Genomic DNA, 22,729 nt, shown 5'->3' on the forward strand with positions numbered 1-22,729 from the left:
CTCTCGGTTCCAGCTTGTACATCTGTAAAAATGTTTTAGGTGACAAGCCAAATTTCTTTAGCCTCCTGAGGTTGAAGAGGCTCTGTTGCGCCTTCTTCACCTGGCTGTCTGTGTGGGTGGAACATTTCAGTTTGTCTGTAATGTGTACGCCAAGGAACTTAAAACTTTCCACCTTCTCCACTACCGTCCCGTTGATGTGGATAGGAGGATGCTCACTCTGCTGTTTCCTGAAGTCCACGATCATCTCCTTTGTTTTGTTGACGTTGAGTGAAATGTTGTTATCCTGATACCACACTCTGAGGGCCCTCACCTCCTCCCTGTAGGCCGTCTCGTCGTTGTTGGTAATAAAGCCTACCACTGTAGTGTTATCTACAAACTTGATGATTGAGTTGGAGGCCTGCATGGCCATGCAGTAATGGGTGAGCAGGGAGTACAGGAGAGGGCTGAGAACGCACCCTTGTGGGGCCCCAGTGTTGAGGATCAGCGAGGTGGAGATGTTGTTTCCTACCCTCACCACCTGGGGCTGGCTGATCAGAAAGTCCAGGACCCAGTTGCACAGGGCGGGGGTCTCGAGCTTAATGACCCAGGACCCAGGGTCTCGAGCTTAATGACGAGTTTGGGGGGTACTATGTTGTTAAATGCTGAGCTGTAGTCAATGAACAGCATACTTACATAGGTATTCCTCTTGTCCAGATGGGATAGGGAAGTGTGCAGTGTGATAGCAATTGTGTCGTCTGTGGATCTATTGGGGCGGTAAGCAAACTGAAGTGGGTCTAGGGTGTCAGGTAGAGTGGATGTGATATGGTCCTTGACTAGCCTCTCAAAGCACTTCATGATGACAGAAGTGAGTGCTACGGGGCGATAGTCATTTAGTTCAGTTACCTTTCTTGGGAACAGGAACAATGGTGGCCATCTGCAAGGCATGTGGGCACAGCAGACTGGGATAGGGATTGACTGAATATGTGCGTAAACACACCAGTCAGCTGGTCTGCGCATGCTCTGAGGAAGCGGCTGGGGATGCTGTCTGGGCCGGCAGCCTTGCGAGGGTTAAACACCTTTATATGTTTTAATCACACTGGCCGCAGTGAAGGAGAGCCCACAGGCTTTGGTAGCGGGCCATGTCAGTGGCACTGTATTGTCGTCAAAACAAGCAAGACGTCGATGTCCTCAACGGGGCTGGTTTTCTTTTTGTAATTCTTTCTGTAATCCGTGATTGACTGTAGACCCTGTCACATACGTCTCGTGTTTGAGCCGTTGAATTGCGACTCTACTTTGTCTCTATACTGACGCTTTGCTTGCCTTGCGGATGGAATAGCTACACTGTTATTATTTGGTCATGTTTCCAGTCGTCTTGCCAATGATTAAAAGCAGTTGTTCAAGCTTTCAGTTTTGCGTGAATGCTGCCATCAATCCACAGTTTCTGGTTAGGGAGGGTTTTAATAGTCACAACATCAACGATGCACTTGCTAATAAACTCGCTCACCGAGTCAGCGTATTCATCAATGTTATTGTCTGAGGCTACCCGGAACATATCCCAGTCCACGTGATCGAAGCAATCTTGAAGCGTGGAATCCGATTAGCCAGACCAGCGTTGGACCTGAAAACGGGTGTTTCCTGTTTTAGTTTCTGTCTATAGGCTGGGAGCAACAAAATGGAGTCATGTTCAGATTTGCCGAAGGAGGTCGGTGGAGGGCTTTGTATGCATTGCGGAAGTTAGAGTAGCAATGGCACAGAATGCTACCAGCCCGTCGAGCATTCAATATGCTGATAGAATTTAGGAAGCCTTGTTCTCAGAATAGCTTTGTAAAAATCCCCAGCTACAACAAATGCCAGATATATGGTTTCTAGTTTACATAGAGTCCAGTGAAGTTCTTTCAGGGCCGTTGAGGTATCCAATTGGGGGGGGGATATACACAGCTGTGACTATAATTGAAGAGAAATCTCTTGGTAAATAATGCGGTCGGAATTTGATTGTAAGGAATTCTAGGTCAGGTGAACAAAAGGACTTGAGTTCCTGTATGCTGTTATGATCACACCTTTGCAAACACCTTTCTGCCTACACACTGGAGTCCAATCCCTGCTATCACTTTTCTGCCTACACACTGGAGTCCAATCCCTGCTATCACCTTTCTGCCTACACACTGGAGTCAATCCCTTTCTGCCTACACACTGGAGTCCAATCCCTGCTATCACTTTTCTGCCTCTGCCAATCCCTGCTATCACTTTCTGCCTACACACTGGAGTCCAATCCCTGCTATCACCTTTCTGCCTACACACTGGAGTCCAATCCCTGCTATCACCTTTCTGCCTACACACTGGAGTCCAATCCCTGTTATCACCTTTCTGCCTACACACTGGAGTCCAATCCCTGCTATCACCTTTCTGCCTTCCCACTCAAGTTAAATCCCTGCTATCACCTTTCTGCCTTCCCACTCAAATTAAATCCCTGCTATCACCTTTCTGCCTTCCCACTCAAGTTAAATCCCTGCTATCACCTTTCTGCCTTCCCACTCAAGTTAAATCCCTGCTGTCACCTTTCTGCCTTCCCACTCAAGTTAAATCCCTGCTATCACCCATCTGCCTTCCCACTCAAGTTAAATCCCTGCTATCACCTTTCTGCCTACACACTGGAGTCCAATCCCTGCTATCACCTTTCTGCCTACACACTGGAGTCCAATCCCTGTTATCACCTTTCTGCCTACACATTGGAGTCCAATCCCTGCTATCACCTTTCTGCCTTCCCACTCAAGTTAAATCCCTGCTATCACCTTTCTGCCTTCCCACTCAAGTTAAATCCCTGCTATCACCTTTCTGCCTTCCCACTCAAGTTAAATCCCTGCTATCACCCATCTGCCTTCCCACTCAAGTTAAATCCCTGCTATCACCTTTCTGCCTTCCCACTCAAGTTAAATCCCTGCTATCACCCATCTGCCTTCCCACTCAAGTTAAATCCCTGCTATCACCTTTCTGCCTACACACTGGAGTCCAATCCCTGCTATCACCTTTCTGCCTCCAACTGGGGTTCAATTCCTGCATCCACCTCCCCACAGAGGTTCAATCCCTGCATCCACCTCCCCACTGGGGGTCAATCCCTGCATCCACCTCCCCACTGGGGGTTCAATCCCTGCGTCCACCTCCCCACTGGGGTTCAATTCCTGCATCCACCTCCCCACAGAGGTTCAATTCCTGCATCCACCTCCCCACAGAGGTTCAATTCCTGCATCCACCTCCCCACAGAGGTTCAATTCCTGCATCCACCTCCCCACAGAGGTTCAATTCCTGCATCCACCTCCCCACTGGGGGTCAATCCCTGTGTCCACATAACAAGGCTACAGTTGAAGTCGGTAGTTTACATACACCTAGGTTGGAGTCATTAAAACTCGTTTATCAACCACTCCACAAATGTCTTGTTAACAAACTATAGTTTTGGCAAGTCGGTTAGGACATGACACAAGTAATTGTTCCAACAATTGTTTACAGACAGATTATTTCACTGTATCACAATTCCAGTGGGTCAGAAGTTTACATTGCACTAAATTGACTGTGCCTTTAAACAGCTTGGAAAGTTCCAGGAAATTATGTCATGGCTTTAGAAGCTTCTGATAGGCTAATTGACATTGCCTAAAATAATTGGAGGTGTACATGGGGATGTATTTGAAGGCCTACCTTCAAACTCAATGCCTCTTTGCTTGACATCATGGGAAAATCAAAAGAAATCAGTCAAGACCTCAGAAAACCACAATTGAAGACATCCACAAGTCTGATTCATCCTTGGGAGCAATTTCCAAACACCTGAAGGTACCACGTTCATCTGTACAAGCAATAGTACACAAGTTGGCATATGAACGTACGGTCACTGTAGGGATGATGTCGTCGATGCACTTATTGATGAAGCCGGTGACTGCGGTGGTATACTCCTCAAGGCCATTGGATGAATCCCGGAACATATTCCAGTCTGTTCTAGTAAAACCTGTAGTGTAGCATCCGCGTCATCTGACCACTTCCGTATTGAGTGAGTCACTTCCGTATTGAGCGAGGATTTAAGTTTTGCCTGCATTAAACTCACCGGCCACTAGGAGCGCCACTTCTGGATGAGCATTTTCTTGTTTGCTTATGGCCTTACACAGCTCGTTGAGTGTGGTCTTAGTGTCAGCATCGGTTTGTGGTAGCTACGAATAATAGATGAGAACTCTCTTGGTAGATAGTGATCTACAGCTTATCATGAGGTATTCTACATCAGGCGAGCAATACCTCAAAACATCTTTAATACTAGACATCGCGCACCAGCAGTTACTGACACAGACACACACACCCCCGCCTTACCTGACATAACTGCTCTGTCCTGCCGATGCACGGAGAAGCCAGACCGCTCTGTTATCCATGTCGTCATTTATCCTTATCTACTGCTGTAATCTAAATCACGGTGGTTACACAAGACTCGCCAGCCAAGGTCACAGCAGTCCAGTGTGACTCCCCAGCCAAGGTCACAGCAGTCCAGTGTGACTCCCCAGCCAAGGTCACAGCAGTCCAGTGTGACTCCCCAGCCAAGGTCACAGCAGTCCAGTGTGACTCCCCAGCCAAGGTCACAGCAGTCCAGTGTGACTCCCCAGCCAAGGTCACAGCAGTCCAGTGTGACTCCCCAGCCAAGGTCACAGCAGTCCAGTGTGACTCCCCAGCCAAGGTCACAGCACTCCAGTGGTATAAATAGACTCAGATCTATCCTGGAACCAATTACCAACCATAGAGATCTATAACACCCTCAACTTCTGCTACAGCAAGCACAGTAAAACACAGACATGCCCACAACTGACTGACTGAACACAGACCAGAGTGAAAGACACCAGACAATGTTGACTCTTTTTGGGAATAATTTATTCTTAACGCAAGATTTTCATGTCAGGCAAAGGCATCTACATAACAAACATTCACTTTTTTATGTTTCATGTTCTCTCCTTCAAGGAATGAGAATATTAAAAGTAACATAGCAATCAAATCATATTCATCCAGGATCTAGAAATTAAACAGGGAAAAAACATTGCAAGCATTGAACAATATTACATGTACTCAAACATTAAAATATTCATTGTCATCGTCTTTAACAAAATGCATTCGATGCCAGCTCATAGGATTCATCCTAAGACAAACAGGAAACCACAGTAGCTGTTGTGCAAACATAATGGAGGACAATTCAAGCTTCAGCATGGTACAGCAGGGGCAGGGGGTTGGCAAGGACCACTGTAGCTTACTGGCATCCAATGGTCTAGGTAGCCATGACAGATACGGTGTAGAGTCATTCGTTAGGGTGGTATAGGGTTTAGGGGATATGGGGTGGTATGACTAGAGGTTTGTTTGGGAGGATGGAGGGAGGCAGGAGAAGTACCTTACAGAGGTAAGATGTTAAAGTGCCCAGGAGAGGAGAGAGAGAGAGAGAGAGAGAGAGAGAGAGAGAGAGAGAGAGAGAGGTGTGTGTGTGTGGTGTGTGTGTGTGTATGTGTGTCATCTACAGTAGAACGCCTGAGATATGAGTGCATATTGTGTGTGTGGTGTTTGAGAATGAATTTGTGTTCCACATGAAGCAATATCTACAGTACAGTGCCTGAGATTTAGGGAAGGTATTGTAGCTAAACTGCTACAGAGGGGTTAGGTCAGGTGTAGGAGCACAAGGATAGATACATAGAGGTTATCAATATAATGCTAACATTGTTCAGGAGGCACAGGGGTTCAGGCTGGACGTTTGGGAAGGAAAGCAGGAGTGCAAGGGGTAAGGCTGATAGTTAGGGGGAGAGAGAAGGATTGGACTAACAGGAAGGAGGTGGACTAACAGGAAGTAAGGCCAGATGGAGGGACAGTGTAACAGGTAGGTCAGGGTTAGGGGTTAGGATAAAATGAGGGACTTTTTAATAACTTTCTTATTTTCCCCTAACCCTACCACAACTCCCCTAATTGAAGTAAACTAATGGACAACGATACTTAGGCTTCTACTTCCTGCCTATACATACTATCTACAATTTATGGACAATATATTTTACATTAGCATCCCAGCCTTCAGCTCCACTCAACCCCCCACATCTATATATAGATTTCCACTGTGCTGGGATGTTACACAAAAGCTCTGAAACTTTATATTCTCAGTTCCTACAGATTGTAAATTACATTTTTTAAATTGTGCTAAAAGTATTATTACATTATTGATCAATTGACTATGACTTTTCAGATCCCCCAGCAGTGCTATTTGCAGAGAGAGCTCCAGGTAAATGTAGCCATTTTTTTGCCATTCCTGAACCGCCGACCAAAAACAAGCTACATCAGGGCAGTACCAAAACAAGTGATCTAATGTCTCTGTCTCTTCACAGCAAAATCGGACGAGCTGGGATGGTTGTATCTCCCATATATATGACATTATGTTGGTTGCCAGAATTGTGGATAATAATTTAAATGGAAAAACGCAAAGTTTTGAATCTAGCGTTGTTTTGTGTATCAGTTCATAAACCAGGTACCATGGAATCAGTACATTGAAAATCTCCCAACTATTTATCATCCTTTATGGTGCAGCTGTCAATTTCTGGGTCCTTAAAAGAAACTGTTATACTTTTTATTTACCACAATTTTCTTTAACCAATTTTGGTCTTTAATGCCGGGGCGACAGTCACGTTCCTTACCTCCCCTTTCCACAATGCTGCCATCAGTTGGTTGTAATTTTGGAGAGAGCAGACATTTCCATATTTTGTTGTTAACTGCATGTGTGACATAATTCCACCAGTCCTATTTATGATATCATTTACGAAGATTATAACATTTTTAAACCTTTTTTTGTTTTATTTGCTAGAGACTTTTCTCCGGCTTACCATTAAAAATAAGGTGGAACTTTTTTGCTCATATAATTGAATAAACAAGTCGTTAGGTGTAGGCAGGGCCATAAGGAAGTAAATAGGTCAACTGGGATATGAAAAAAAAATTAAATCAGGGTAATTTTTCCACAAATAAACAGATGTCGTCCTTTCCATGGTAGCAAAATGGTATCTAATTTGGCTAACTTTCTATAAATATATATTGTATCGGGATCATTTCTTTCTTTTGGGATATGTTTACCAAGTATGTCCACTACATCATCGTCAGACCATTTTATTGGTAAACTATACGGTAATGTAAAAGTTGCCTTTTTTAGTGATCAAATACGTAATATGGTGCATTTATCATCATTCTGGTTGTAATCCAGAGGTTAGAAAAGGTTCTACATCCTCTAGGAGGCTGTGCAGGGATCCAAATTGCGCATTTAAAAGAAAACATGAATGATCAGCGTACAATGACACCTTTGTTTTTAAGCCCTGTGTTTCTAGTCCCTTGATGTTATTGTTGGATCTGATTTGAATAGCTAACATTTTGATGGCTATAATAAATAGATATGCCGATAGTGGACAACCTTGTTTTACTCCTCTTGACAATGTAATACTTCCCGAGAAGTAGCCATTATTTGCTATTTTACACCTGGGGTTACTATACATAACTTTAAGCCATCTTATAAGAGACTCTCCAAAATTAAAATGGTCCAGGCATTTACATATAAATTCTGGTTGTACTTTATCAAAGGGCTTTTCAAAGTCCGCTATAAATACCAGGCCTGGTTTCCCAGATACTCATAGTGTTCTATTTCTCCCAGTACTTGTTTTCTATTACAGATGAGAGGAACTATGGGTTAAGGGTTAGGAGGTAAAGGGTAAGGGTCAAAGCAGATAAGGGTAAATGTCAGGGGTCAGAGGTTATGTGAGCATGTCCCACAAGCAGCAGCAGCAGAGAGCCGTCCAACAGGCAGTCAGACACGTGTCTCCTGAATCATCTCTCCTTCTCTCCTCCACCACGTACACTAGAGGAAGGGAGGGATGGGGAGAGAGAGAGAGAGGAAAACATTCATTTAAAGTTAAATCTTTACAAGTGGCAGTGAAAAAAATATATGTTTTATCGTCACATATACCAGATTGGTGCAATGAAATTAGGGTTATTAGCCCTGCTCAAGGGCACAGACAGATTTTTCACCTTGTCGGCTTGGGAACTCAAACCAGCGACCTTTCGGTTACTGGCCAAACGCTCTAACCGCTAGGCTACCTGCCGCCCTTGGAACACACATACTTGGAATACACAAGTCACACACACTTAGCCCTAACAACCTACTCTTCTTGTTATCTTTGGTATATTTGCTGTTAATCATTAATGTGCACACACACACACACACACACACCTTACAAAGGCTGCCATCTGGAGTGAGTCAGGTCAGCTATGTGTTACCTGAGTGGCAAGGTACTACCCCAGTACAAAAAGGACTGCTCTCTAGCAACAGTTGCCAGGCAGTAAGTTCGCTGTGTTCATAACCAAGTAGGAAGGTGGTATTTACCAAATACGACTGGAAAGAAAACACTTGAAAGGAAAGGGGATACCTAGTCAGTTGTCCAACTGAATGTATTCAACTGAAATGTGTATTCGGCATTTAACCCAACCCCTCTGAATCAGAGAGGTGCAGAGGGCTGCCTTAATCGACATCCATGTCTTCGAATGGCCCCCACAACTGGTAATTACGAGTGGAAAACTAATTTATCATCCGGAGTTCTGACGTCACCTACTAAGGAAAGGACCTTGATAACAGCACTTTTGGCAGTTTAATGCAGAAAACATTTATAAAAAGCAATCTATTAATATGGTTTTGGAACACTATACTTTGTCTACAAGCATAATACTGTAGCTATACTTTTTTAAGTTTATGGTTTAGGCCGCTTGCTGGCAATTAGCCAATCAGCATTTCTCATCAAGTTCAAAGGTGACCCGATTCAGGAAGCTGGGCGTATGTCCCAAGTCACGACTTCACAGGAGAGACTTTTTAACGTATTATTAGTATTTTTTTAATCAAAATATGTTTTTTGGCAGAAATGCCTTCATGAACATCTGAACTTTCATGTGCCTTAAAATCAAACTTGTATGTCATCTGTAAATACGAATACAATTGTTAAATTACGAGCCTAGTTGGTTTAGCCACAGAGAAAGTGAGCAACCTTCCCGCTGGCCATGATTGGCTGAGATAATGAGTGGGCTGGACATGCCGAGGAGTGAGTTTGAATTGGTCTGTGGTGTTACATCTTGTGTCTATAAAATGACCTGAAATATGTTGCTACTGCTCTCAATAACATTGCTGCCCTGAATTTATCAGGTGCTATCGACAAAGGTCAGTGGGAAAAAGTTGTGATGGACTACTTTCTGGACAACGATCGTGCCATGCTGACTCTCTCTCACTCTTAAAACAACACGTTTTGAAATCAGTGGAACTCAACCGGCCAAACAAGCTGTGCAAACTAAACGGAAACACAGGATGTTTTATAAAAAGGGGTTGCAGTCTGTCGTGAAGCTCTCATCTATGTATACAGGTAAGAATCGAGCTACCGATTCAGATATTACACATTTCTAATTATGTCAGGAAGTTGTTTTCATTGCATACTAAAGCTTGCTGTTAGCTAGCCAGCTGGGGTTCGATGGCTGGCTTGCTACCTAACAATGACCCTAACATGAAGCTTTCATCCATGTATACAGTGTGACATACGGCAGGGAGAGATGAGGGGAGTGGTTATTGATGGGAGATATCTGGGAGCTGGTTGGCTCCACCCCCGGGCCTTATATGGACTTCCTGCCCCAACGAGGCAAGGCTGTCGCTCGTTAAACCAGGGGGTGCTTGGGTATTAAGGAAGCAGTAGCCTGCACAACAGGGCAGAGTAGGAGAGAACCAAGAGTATTACCGCCGTCTGTGACATTACCGCCGTCTGTGACATTACCGCCGTCTGTGACATTACCGCCGTCTGTGACATTACCACCGTCTGTGACATTACCACCGTCTGTGACATTACCACCGTCTGTGTACCGGACCCGAGTGTGAGGATTACCCCTGGAAAACGGAATGGACAAAGAGAATGGCTTGTGGACTGAGTTGATTGGTGAATTCCCCCCTTTCTCCTTGTACCAAAACTCCACATTTACATTCTATTTGTGATACTGGTGCATGTTTTGGTATTGAACTTGGTGATGTGGAAACCCTACACCCTTGAGCTGCTACAACAGGTAAGAATCTAGCTACAGATTCAATGTTATACATTTCTAATTTTGTCCGTTTTCAATGCTTGCTTGCTAACTAACAATGAACCAAACATTTAGGTTAACTTCAGCTTGCTATTACAATTGATTTGTCAGTAGCCAACATTCCCTGTATGAACTGTCTGGTGATATCTCAGAATGCCATTTTGCATCTATTGTATAATGCTAAAATATTTATCTGGAATTTGTCTTTCAGCATTAATCAGTAGAACACGCCTGACTCTCCTCCACCAGTCGTCAACAAGACAGCTGGCCCAAGCTAAGGCAGCAGCGCAGTCATCAACTACATGCACCATTTCTTCACCAACTACAGAGTTGGGAAAATACGTGTGGACCTGAATTGTGATAACTGCAGTGGCCAAAACAAGAACAAGTTTGTGCTCTGGTATTATGCCTGGTGGACCATGCACAAGCTCCACCACAGTCTGGACCTCCACTTCCTGATCACAGGCCACACCAAGTTTGCCCCTGACTGGTGCTTCGGGCTCATCAAGCAGCGCTTCAGAAAGACCAGAGTGAACACTGTCTGAGATTGCTGGTGTTGTGAAGGACAATACTGTGACAAGGGTCAACATCCCACAGCTGGTTGGACTGGAGGATGGTAGGACTGGAGGATGGTAGGAGTGGAGGATGGTAGGAGTGGAGGATGGTAGGGTGCTGGTGGAAGGCAGGGTGCTGGTGGAAGGCAACTGGCAACACTTGCCTCTGTACTTCAGGCCGCTGCCACAGATCACGCAGTACCAGTACGAGGTTATTCTTATCTAAACTTGGGAGGTGAAATGCTGTTGTGCAGGGTTGTGCAGGGTCTTATTGTTCCCTGTTTTCCAGCTTTGATGGTCTGGAGCCTGGTGTTGTAGTCATCCTTCCATAGATGGTCTGGAGCCTGGTGTTGTAGTCATCCTTCCATAGATGCTCTGGAGCCTGGTGTTGTAGTCATCCTTCCATAGATGCTCTGGAGCCTGGTGTTGTAGTCATCCTTCCATAGATGCTCTGGAGCCTGGTGTTGTAGTCATCCTTCCATAGATGCTCTGGAGCCTGGTGTTGTAGTCATCCTTCCATAGATGGTCTGGAGCCTGGTGTTGTAGTCATCCTTCCATAGATGGTCTGGAGCCTGGTGTTGTAGTCATCCTTCCATAGATGGTCTGGAGCCTGGTGTTGTAGTCATCCTTCCATAGATGGTCTGGAGCCTGGTGTTGTAGTCATCCTTCCATAGATGGTCTGGAGCCTGGTGTTGTAGTCATCCTTCCATAGATGCTCTGGAGCCTGGTGTTGTAGTCATCCTTCCATAGATGCTCTGGAGCCTGGTGTTGTAGTCATCCTTCCATAGATGCTCTGGAGCCTGGTGTTGTAGTCATCCTTCCATAGATGCTCTGGAGCCTGGTGTTGTAGTCATCCTTCCATAGATGCTCTGGAGCCTGGTGTTGTAGTCATCCTTCCATAGATGGTCTGGAGCCTGGTGTTGTAGTCATCCTTCCATAGATGCTCTGGAGCCTGGTGTTGTAGTCATCCTTCCATAGATGCTCTGGAGCCTGGTGTTGTAGTCATCCTTCCATAGATGGTCTGGAGCCTGGTGTTGTAGTCATCCTTCCATAGATGGTCTGGAGCCTGGTGTTGTAGTCATCCTTCCATAGATGCTCTGGAGCCTGGTGTTGTAGTCATCCTTCCATAGATGGTCTGCCTGTAAAGGCATCATCTGGACTGGACACAGCTAGACAAACCCATGTTTTTGAGGAGATCAGGGAGTTTTGCAATGAAGAGGCTATGGACATCACATCCCCTGCACCAAAGTCAAGGGCAGAAACAGGCTCTCTGAATATAGATTCCCTTGTTCATGCGTGGTTTGGACAGACCAGTTACCAGCACTATCTGCAGTGCCTCTATTGACATGACTCTCTCCTAACACACACCATACGTTGCTGCTATTTGTTTGTTATCCTGCTGCTCAGCCATTGTACCCCTGATTGTATGTAACTGCCTCGTCTCACCCATATCATTATTGTACATGCTGTATATTTGATTTAGTTTGACACCATCTTTCTGATATTGCTACTATGCAAGTAACCATTTGGCTGTAATGTTTAACCTTCTGTAGAGACCATCCACTTAGCAAAATGTTGAGATATGACTATTGATGTGTGGTCGTAACATCACGTATGAAGTGTCCACCACATGCATCTGTTTATGTACATGTGCACCTCACTCTGGTTTCCACTCATGTATGGAATACTGTAAGTGCAACAGTATATGAAATATGCACTGGTGTCAAGGCATTGGTGTAAAAAATGTGAATACTACTTAAGTAGTTTGTGGTATATTTTTTTTGTCTACTTTCACTTCACTGCATTCATAAAGAAAATGTACTTTTTATTTACATTTCCCTTGACACCCAAAAGTACTTGATACAAATTCACACTGTTCAGGAGAACATCCCTACTGCCTCTAATCTAGCCAACTCACTAAACACAAATGCTTAGTTTGTAAATTGGAGTTTGCACAATTTTGTTTTCTTCCCCTTTTGGAAATATCAGTCTGGTTTAAGGAATTTAGAAAGATGTCTACTTTTACTGACGTGGGATGTGGCTGGGGGTCACAGCATTTATTTCACATGACCCATCAATTTAGACAAGTAACATTTACCTGGAATTGGTCCTTATTGCAGTCTACCCCTTTTAGTCTTCATCTTTACTTCACTGTTTAGCACGACCTCACGTGAATCCTTAGAGACGGCTGGGAACAGGACTTGTAGGTATCAAAGGCCCTTTTCTCAAGTGAGTTTACAAGTTGATCTACTTTCCCATTGTTCCTCAATTGCAGTGTCAAATATACCATTTTGTAGCTCTGAGTCTCTACTTTAATTTGTTTGCTACATAAGACCAATTTCAGCTGGTCAGTCACAAGCGAGTGAATGCATCCAACTGGTAAATTCTCACCTCCCACTTGGTTATGAATGCAGCATTCAAGTCCCATTGCCTGGTGAATAGTGGACTGCCACTAAGAAACCACTGAGAAGGTATCATCCAGGTGAACAAATACAGGGCCTGACTAAAGTTACCTTTCTGATTTAGACAACACCCCTTTATATGACAAGAACAAAGGCAGAAACTGATCTGGCCATCATGTGGTTAGCTACAACAACCTTCACCTTTAAGAACACACAATGGGATGCTGATGTACAGTGCATTCAGAAAGTATTCAGACCCCTTGACTTTCTCCACGTTACAGCCTTATTCTAAAATGGATTAAATAAAATGATTCAATCTACACACAACACCCCATAATGACAGAGCAAAAACAACTTTAGATATTTTTGCAAATGTATATAAAAAAAAAAAAACTATTTACATAAGTATTCAGACCCTTTTATGAGACACAAAATTGAGCTCAGGTGCATCCTGTTTCCATTGATCATCCTTGAGATGTTTCTCCAACATGGAGTCCACCATGAGGCCGAAGGAATTGTCCACAGAGCTCTGAGACAGGATTGTGTCGAGGCACAGATCTGGGGAAATGTACCAAAAACATTTCTGCAGCATTGAAGGTCCCCAAGAACACAGTGGTCTTCATTTTTAAACTGGTAGAAGAAGTTTAGAACTACCAAGACTCTTCCTAGAGCTGGCCGCCCGGCCAAACTGAGCAATCAAGGGAGAAGGGCCTTGGTCAGGGAGCTGACCAGAACCCGATGGTCACTCTGACAGAGCTCTAGAGATGGGAGAACCTTCCAGAAGAACAACCATCTCTTCAGCACTCCACCTTTATGGTAGAGTGGCCAGCTCACCTGATTCACCTAGTCAAGGGCCTGAACCAGCTCACCTGATTCACCTAGTCAAGGGCCTGAACCAGCTCACCTGATTCACCTAGTCAAGGGCCTGAACCAGCTCACCTGATTCACCTAGTCAAGGGCATGAAACAGCTCACATGATTCACCTAGTCAAGGGCCTGAAACAGCTCACATGATTCACCTAGTTAAGGGCCTGAACCAGCTCACCTGATTCACCTAGTCAAGGGCCTGAACCAGCTCACATGATTCACCTAGTCAAGGGCCTGAACCAGCTCACATGATTCACCTAGTCAAGGGCCTGAACCAGCTCACATGATTCACCTAGTCAAGGGCCTGAACCAGCTCACCTGATTCACCTAGTCAAGGGCATGAACCAGCTCACATGATTCACCTAGTCAAGGGCCTGAAACAGCTCACCTGATTCACCTAGTCAAGGGCATGAACCAGCTCACATGATTCACCTAGTCAAGGGCCTGAAACAGCTCACATGATTCACCTAGTCAAGGGCCTGAAACAGCTCACTTGATTCACCTAGTCAAGGGCCTGAAACAGCTCACCTGACTCACCTAGTCAAGGGCCTGAACCAGCTCACCAGATTCACCTAGTCAAGGGCCTGAACCAGCTCACATGATTCACCTAGTCAAGGGCCTGAACCAGCTCACCTGATTCACCTAGTCAAGGGCCTGAACCAGCTCACATGATTCACCTAGTCAAGGGCATGAACCAGCTCACCTGATTCACCTAGTCAAGGGCCTGAAACAGCTCACCTGATTCACCTAGTCAAGGGCATGAAACAGCTCACATGATTCACCTAGTCAAGGGCCTGAACCAGCTCACCTAGTCAAGGGCCTGAACCAGCTCACCTGATTCACCTAGTCAAGGGCATGAATCAGCTCACCTGATTCACCTAGTCAAGGGCCTGAACCAGCTCACCTGATTCACCTAGTCAAGGGCCTGAACCAGCTCACCTGATTCACCTAGTCAAGGGCATGAACCAGCTCACCTGATTCACCTAGTCAAGGGCCTGAACCAGCTCACCTGATTCACCTAGTCAAGGGCATGAATCAGCTCACCTGATTCACCTAGTCAAGGGCATGAATCAGCTCACCTGATTCACCTAGTCAAGGGCCTGAACCAGCTCACCTGATTCACCTAGTCAAGGGCCTGAACCAGCTCACCTGATTCACCTAGTCAAGGGCCTGAACCAGCTCACCAGATTCACCTAGTCAAGGGCATGAATCAGCTCACCTGATTCACCTAGTCAAGGGCATGAACCAGCTCACCTGATTCACCTAGTCAAGGGCCTGAACCAGCTCACCTGATTCACCTAGTCAAGGGCCTGAACCAGCTCACATGATTCACCTAGTCAAGGGCATGAACCAGCTCACCTGATTCACCTAGTCAAGGGCCTGAACCAGCTCACCTGATTCACCTAGTCAAGGGCATGAATCAGCTCACCTGATTCACCTAGTCAAGGGCCTGAACCAGCTCACCTGATTCACCTAGTCATGGGCTTGATGATTAGTTGACAAGTTCAATCTAGCTCTGGAATATTTAATTTAATTAGGCAAGTCAGTTAAGAACAAATTCTTATTTACAATGCCGGTCTACCCTGGCCAAACCTGGATGACGCTGGACCAATTGTGCGCCGCCCTATGGGACTACCAATCATGGCTGGTTGTGATAGAGCCTGGAATCAAACCAGGGTCTGTAGTGCTAGCGCTAACGGTGCCTTAGACCGCTGCACCACTCCCAAAGCACCTCCAGCGTCTTTGCATTCAGAGAAGTCAAGGTAGGGACCCCATTTAGTCGACTGGTTGATTATTTGGTCCATAGAGATTACTTTAGTCAATCACAAGACACCCGTCTGATTTACGCCTGTCTGAGTGGACTAATCCATTGTGGAGGCCACGGGGGTGGGACAGTCCATCACTCTAAGACATGTGATATGGTTATACTATGTTCAAATAATGGTGCAACACTAATCTAATATTATTTTATAACAAATGTGCTTTGTCCATCATTGGATACGGTCATTGGGTACGGTCATTGGGTCATTGGATACGGTCATTGGGTACGGTCATTGGATACGGTCATTGGATACGGTCGCTGTCCACCGTTCTGAAACCATCTTCAGTGTACCGTAGAACTGGCACCTTTACCTATGTGCATAATACCGAAGTTAACCAGCATATTGGGATTGAGAACAATGTGGCGGAGGCCGCAGCAGAGACGAGGTGCATTAGGTGCATTTAGACGAGGTGCATTAGGTGCATTTAGACGAGGTGCATTAGGTGCATTTAGACGAGGTGCATTAGGTGCATTTAGACGAGGTAACATTCCTTGAGGATGTTGAGGAGAGAGGAAACCCCAATTCAATGAAGTCTATAATCAACTGTTAAATGTGCCTGGCTTCATAAATCCTCCATATACATACAGACATCTCCAGAAATAAGACAGATTCTGTTTCCTGTTTCCTGTTTGACTGTGTGTTTAATAACTTACTGATTCTGTGAACCTCATGCAGCAGCAAAATGTTGCATAAAGCAATTTGACAGATTTGGCCGTTTTAATCTTTGCTCTGCTGTAATCAAGGCTTTAAAAATATTTTTGTTAGAACAGTATTACTTACAATGTATTTAGTGTTATTTACACTGTTCCAAACAGGCAGAACAATAATACTGTAATCTAACAGCACCTGTTTGTCACACATAATATACACACAGGTCTCACAACTATACCCTCCTTTTTCTTGATCTCCTTATTGTTATTATTACTGTTATTATGATAATAAGTCGTGTCACTATCATTAGTGGTCTTTGTATAGTATCCTTGTATAACCACACAGCTGTAGGCCTAAGAGCGTGTCCTGTTCAATCTTAATAATGTAACTTACTTAGGCCTATATTTCAATATACAGACTACTGTATAGATCAATCAATCATTAATTTGTTATTGCCATCACACAGCATATGAGACATTCATGCTTTCAAATACGATCAAGCATTTTAGTTTTAAATAAAATAAAGGGAGCTTTGAATAATTAGCCTAAAAAATAAACTGCAATTGACGATGTAACTGTTTTTAGTCTGCTGTAATAAAGGCTTTATATATATATATATATTTTAAATTATTATTATTATTTTTTATTAGAATAGACGCTGGTACACCTGTGTCATTTACACTGTTTCAAATGAAAAAAAAATATATATATATAGAAATATAATATTGTAATCTAACAGCAACTGTTTGGCACACATAACTCACACAGTGCTTGCTCATATACCCTCCTTTATCTGAATCTCCTGTAGTCTCCACAACTAAGTCAAAATGTCTTCCACAGATCTGACTTCTCCTTTCCCTCCTGAGCAACCAGTAAACATTCACCCATTTCAAGTTTTTATTTCACGTCCTCTGCGTCCATTTTGCTGTCGACATTACTGTGTCCGGAGTTTGTCATAACCATTTTATTGATGTGATGATGATCCTTCCCCTTTTGTCACATGCATGCTTTTTGTTTCATCCTCCCTGCATTGTTGAGGGAATGGGGTCCCTGTTTTTCCTCCTCTTCCCTCTTTCCCTGTAATCTTCCTCCTCTCTTCCCTCTTTTCCTCCACTGTATTCTTCCTCCTCCTCCAACTCTCCTCCTCCCTGTATTCTTCCTCCTCTCCTCCCTGGGGTATTCTTCCTCCTCTCCTCCTCCCTGTATTCTTCCTCCAAATCCTCCCTGTATTCTTCCTCCTCTCTTCCTCTCTCCTCCCTGTATTCTTTCACCCCCTTCTCCTTCTCCCTGTATTCTTCCTCACCCCTCTCCTCCTCACCCCCTCCTCTCCTCCTCCCTGTATTCTTCAGTCCTTCTCCTGTATTCTTCCTCCTGCTATCCTTCCTTCTCCCTGTATTCTTCCTCAGGCTTCTCCCTGTATTCTTCCTCCTCTCCTCCTCACCCCCTGTATTCTGCTCTTCTCCCTGTATTCTTCCTCCTCTCCTCCTCCACCCCTCTCCTTCTCCCTGTATTCTTCAGACCTCCTCTCCTTCTCCCTGTATTCTTCCTTCTTCAAACTCCTTCTCCCTGTATTCTTCCTCACCCCTCTCCTCTCCTCCTCACCCTCCTCTCCTTCTCCCTGTATTCTTCCTCCTCTCCTCCTCACCCCCTCTCCTTCTCCCTGTATTCTTCCTCCTCCTCTCCTTCTCCCTGTATTCTTCCTCCTCTCCTCCTCAACCCCCTCCTCTCCTTCTCCCTGTATTCTTCCTCCTCTCCTCCTCCCCCCCCTCTCCTTCTCCCTTTATTCTTCCTCTCCTCCTTCTCCCTGTATTCTTCCTCCTCTCCTCCTCAACCCCCCCTCTCCTTCTCCCTGTATTCTTCCTCCTCTCCTCCTCACCCCCTCTCCTCCCTGTATTCTTCCTCCTCTCCTCCTCCCTGTATTCTTCCTCCTCCTCCTTCTCCCTGTATTCTTCCTCACCCCCTCCTCCCTCTCCCTGTATTCTTCCTCCCCCCTGTCCTTCTCCCTGTATTCTTCCTCTCCTCCCCACCCCCTCCTCTCCTCCTCCCTGTATTCTTCCTCCTCCCTCTCCCTGTATTCTTCCTCACCCCCTCCTCTCTCCTCCCTGTATTCTTCCTCACCCCCCTCCTCTCCTTCTCCTGTATTCTTCCCCCTCTCCTCCTCCCTGTATTCTTCCTCCTCTCCTCCCCTGTATTCTTCCTCCCCCCTCCTCCTCCCTGTATTCTTCCTCCTCTCCTCCTCCCTGTATTCTTCCTCCTCTCCTTCTCCCTGTATTCTTCCTCCTCTCTCCTCACCCCTCTCCTCTCCTCCCTGTATTCTTCCTCCTCTCCTCCTCACCCCCTCCTCTCCTTCTCCCTGTATTCTTCCTCCTCTCTCCCTCCTCACCCCCTCCTCTCTTCTCCCTGTATTCTTCCTCCTCCTCACCTCTCCTCCCCTCCTCCCTCCTTCTCCCTGTATTCTTCCTCCTCCCTCTCTCCTCTCCTCTTCCTCCTCCTCTCCTGTATTCTTCCTCCTCCTCCTATTCTCCTCCTCTCCTCCTCCCTGTATTCTTCCTCCTCTCCTCCTCCCTGTATTCTTCCTCACCCCTCCTCCCTCCTCCCTGTATTCTTCCTCCTCTCCTCCCTCTCCTCCTCCCTGTATTCTTCCTCCCTCCTCTCCTTCTCCCTGTATTCTCCCCCCCTCCTCTCCTCCTCCCTGTATTCTTCCTCCTCCCTCCCTGTATTCTTCCTCCCTCCTCTCCTCTCCTGTATTCTTCCTCCCCTCTCCTCTCCTCCTCCCTGTATTCTTCCTCCTCTCTCCCTGTATTCTTCCTCACCCCCTCCTCTCCTCCTCCCTGTATTCTTCCTCCTCCTGTATTCTTCCTCCCTCCTCTCCTTCTCCCTGTATTCTTCCTCACCCCTCTCCTCTCCTCCTCTCCTTCTCCCTGTATTCTTCCTCCTCTCCTCCTCCCTGTATTCTTCCTCACCCCCTCCTCTCCTCCTCCCTGTATTCTTCTCCTCCCTGTATTCTTCCTCCCTCCTCTCCTTCTCCATGTATTCTTCCTCACCCCTCTCCTCCCTCCTCTCCTTCTCCCTGTATTCTTCCTCATCCCTCTCCTCTCCTCCCGCCTCTCCTTCTCCCTGTATTCTTCCTCACTCCCCTCCTCTCCTCCTCCCTGTATTCTTCCTCACCCCCTCCTCTCCTTCTCCCTGTATTCTTCCTCCTCTCCCCTCTCCCTCTCCTCCCCTGTATTCTTCCTCCTCTCCTCCTCACCCCCTCTCCTTCTCCCTGTATTCTTCCTCCTCCCTCCTCACCCCCTCCTCTCCTTCTCCCTGTATTCTTCCTCCTCTCTCCTCCCCCCTCCTCTCCTCCCTGTATTCTTCCTCCTCTCCTCCTCACCCCCTCCTCTCCTCCTCCCTGTATTCTTCCTCACCCCCTCCTCTCCTCCTCCCTGTATTCTTCCTCCTCTCCTCCCTCTCCTCCTCCCTGTATTCTTCCTCCCTCCTCTCCTTCTCCCTGTATTCTTCCTCACCCCCTCCTCTCCTCCTCCCTGTATTCTTCCTCCTCTCCTCCTCTCCTCCTCCTGTATTCTTCCTCCCTCCTCTCCTTCTCCCTGTATTCTTCCTCCCCCTCTCCTCCCTCCCTCCTCCCTGTATTCTTCCTCCTCTCCTCCTGTATTCTTCCTCACCCCCTCCTCTCCTCCTCCCTGTATTCTTCCTCCTCCCTGTATTCTTCCTCCCTCCTCCCTTCTCCTCTTCCTCACCCCTCTCCTTCTCTCCTTCTCCCTGTATTCTTCCTCCTCTCCTCCTCCCTGTATTCTTCCTCCCCCCTCCTCCTCCTCTGTATTCTTCCTCCTCCCTGTATTCTTCCTCCCTCCTCTCTTCTCCATGTATTCTTCCTCACCCCTCTCCTCCCTCCTCTCCTTCTCCTGTATTCTTCCTCATCCCTCTCCCTCCTCCCGCCTCTCCTTCTCCCTGTATTCTTCCTCACTCCCCTCTCCTCCTCCCTGTATTCTTCCTCCCCCCCTCCTTCTCCCTGTATTCTTCCTCCTCTCCTCCTCACCCCTCTCCTCTCCTTCTCCCTGTATTCTTCCTCCTCTCCTCCTCACCCCCTCTCCTTCTCCCTGTATTCTTCCTCCTCTCCTCCTCACCCCCTCCTCTCCTTCTCCCTGTATTCTTCCTCCTCTCCTCCTCCCCCTCCTCCTCTCCTCCCTGTATTCTTCCTCCTCCCTCCTCACCCCCTCCTCTCCTTCTCCCTGTATTCTTCCTCACTCCTCTCCTCTCCCTCCCTCCTCTCCTCCTCTCCTTCTCCTTTATTCTTCCTCACCCCTCTCGTCTCCTCCCTCCTCTCCTTCTCCCTGTATTATTCCTCTTCTCCTCCCCCTCCTCCCTGTATTCTTCCTCCTCTCCTCCTCCCTGTATTCTTCCTCACCCCCCTCCTCTCCTCCTCCCTGTATTCTTCCTCCTCTCCTCCCTCTCCTCCTCCCTGTATTCTTCCTCCCTCCTCTCCTTCTCCCTGTATTCTTCCTCACCCCTCTCCTCTCCTCCCTCCTCCCTGTATTCTTCCTCCTCTCCTCCCTGTATTCTTCCTCACCCCCCTCCTCTCCTCCTCCCTGTATTCTTCCTCCTCCCTGTATTCTTCCTCCCTCCTCTCCTTCTCCCTGTATTCTTCCTCACCCCTCTCCTCTCCTCCCGCCTCTCCTTCTCCCTGTATTCTTCCTCCTCTCCTCCTCCCTGTATTCTTCCTCACCCCCCTCCTCTCCTCCTCCCTGTATTCTTCCTCCTCCCTGTATTCTTCCTCCCTCCTCTCCTTCTCCATGTATTCTTCCTCACCCCTCTCCTCCCTCCTCTCCTTCTCCCTGTATTCTTCCTCATCCCTCTCCTCTCCTCCCGCCTCTCCTTCTCCCTGTATTCTTCCTCACTCCCTCCTCTCCTTCTCCCTGTATTCTTCCTCCTCTCCTCCCTCTCCTCCTCCCTGTATTCTTCCTCACCCCCTCCTCTCCTTCTCCCTGTATTCTTCCTCCTCTCCTCCCTCTCCTCCTCCCTGTATTCTTCCTCCTCTCCTCCTCCCTGTATTCTTCCTCACCCCCTCCTCTCCTTCTCCCTGTATTCTTCCTCCTCTCCTCCCTCTCCTCCTCCCTGTATTCTTCCTCCTCTCCTCCTCCCTGTATTCTTCCTCACCCCCTCCTCTCCTCCTCCCTGTATTCTTCCTCACCCCTCTCCTCTCCTTCTCCCTGTATTCTTCCTCCTCTCCTCCTCCCTGTATTCTTCCTCCCCTCCTCCCTGTATTCTTCCTCCCCTCCTCCCTGTATTCTTCCTCCCCTCCTCTCTCCTTTCTCTCCTCCTCTCTCCTCTCCTTCTCCCGCTTCTTTTCCTCCCCTCACCCCTCTTCCACTCTCCTCTCCTCTTCCCTGTATTCTTCCTCCCCTTCTCCCTGTATTCTTCCTCTCCTCCTCTCTCCTTTCTCTCCTCTCCTCCTCCCTGTATTCTTCCTCCCCTCACCCCTCTTCCACTCTCCTCATTCTCCCTCTCACCTGTGTTTTTAGGTGCCTCTCCATACATGGGTCCTGGGGGTGGTCCTCCTTGCCATCCAAACTGGGGCTGTCCAGGGTAGCCCTCCTGGTAGGGGCCTGCTTGTCCCTGGCCGGGGTAGGGTCCAGGAGGTCCCCCGGGGCCAGCAGGGTAGCCTGGGTTTTGAGGAGGGAATCCTCCAGGTTGCTCCATGTTTACAGGGTAACCCTGGGGAGGGTATCCCTGCTGGGGGTATCCCTGCTGGGGGTAACCCTGCTGGGGGTAACCAGGGGCCTGGTACGGAGGAGGCTGCTCAAAATTCATCTGCTATACAACAGAGACACATGTGGAAAGAGAGGGGAAGGGAAGAGGTGAAGAGGGAGCGAGGGAGATGTTTAACATTTAACGTTTATTCTAATGCGTAAACACAATTCCTTTTGTATTGCTACTATAATGAAGCCAATAAACCTATGTTGAATGTAACCGAACAGAGAGGAGGAGCATTTAGGGAAAAAAGAGAGAGATTGGAGGAGAGGCACAAACAAATGTATTGTTGCAGTTTCATAGCCCTGCAGAGATTCAAAAAAAGCTGGAGCAAACAGGAGTCCCTGTAGCCAGGAGTCCCTGTAGCCAGGGGTCCCTGTAGCCAGGAGTCCCTGTAGCCAGGAGTCCCTGTAGCCAGGAGTCCCTGTAGCCAGGGGTCCCTGGCCCCTGTAGCCAGGAGTCCCTGTAGCCAGGAGTCCCTGTAGCCAGGAGTCCCTGTAGCCAGGGGTCCCTGGCCCCTGTAGCCAGGAGTCCCTGGCCCCTGTAGCCAGGAGTCCCTGTAGCCAGGAGTC

At 47.0% G+C, this 22,729-nt stretch overlaps 1 protein-coding gene across 2 annotated transcripts in view; it reads right to left on the reverse strand.

Moving 5' to 3' along the window:
* Positions 1-5,479: 5,479 nt before the first annotated feature.
* The window catches only part of LOC135572242 (cysteine-rich and transmembrane domain-containing protein 1-like), a 33,418-nt gene continuing 16,168 nt past the window's right edge, over positions 5,480-22,729 (reverse strand). Inside the window, exons 2-3 of one of the 2 annotated variants that reach the window (XM_065019867.1) lie at positions 21,917-22,217; positions 5,480-7,861 (exon numbers count right to left, since the gene is read on the reverse strand). In XM_065019867.1, coding sequence (XP_064875939.1) covers positions 7,758-7,861; positions 21,917-22,217 — 405 coding nt within the window. In that variant the 3' untranslated portion in view covers positions 5,480-7,757. Of the gene's footprint in view, positions 7,862-21,916; positions 22,221-22,729 lie in introns of both variants that reach the window. The other variant, XM_065019866.1, reaches the window with a different exon arrangement.

Source organism: Oncorhynchus nerka, linkage group LG6 (genome assembly GCF_034236695.1).
Source record: "Oncorhynchus nerka isolate Pitt River linkage group LG6, Oner_Uvic_2.0, whole genome shotgun sequence".
NCBI lineage: Eukaryota > Metazoa > Chordata > Actinopteri > Salmoniformes > Salmonidae > Oncorhynchus > Oncorhynchus nerka.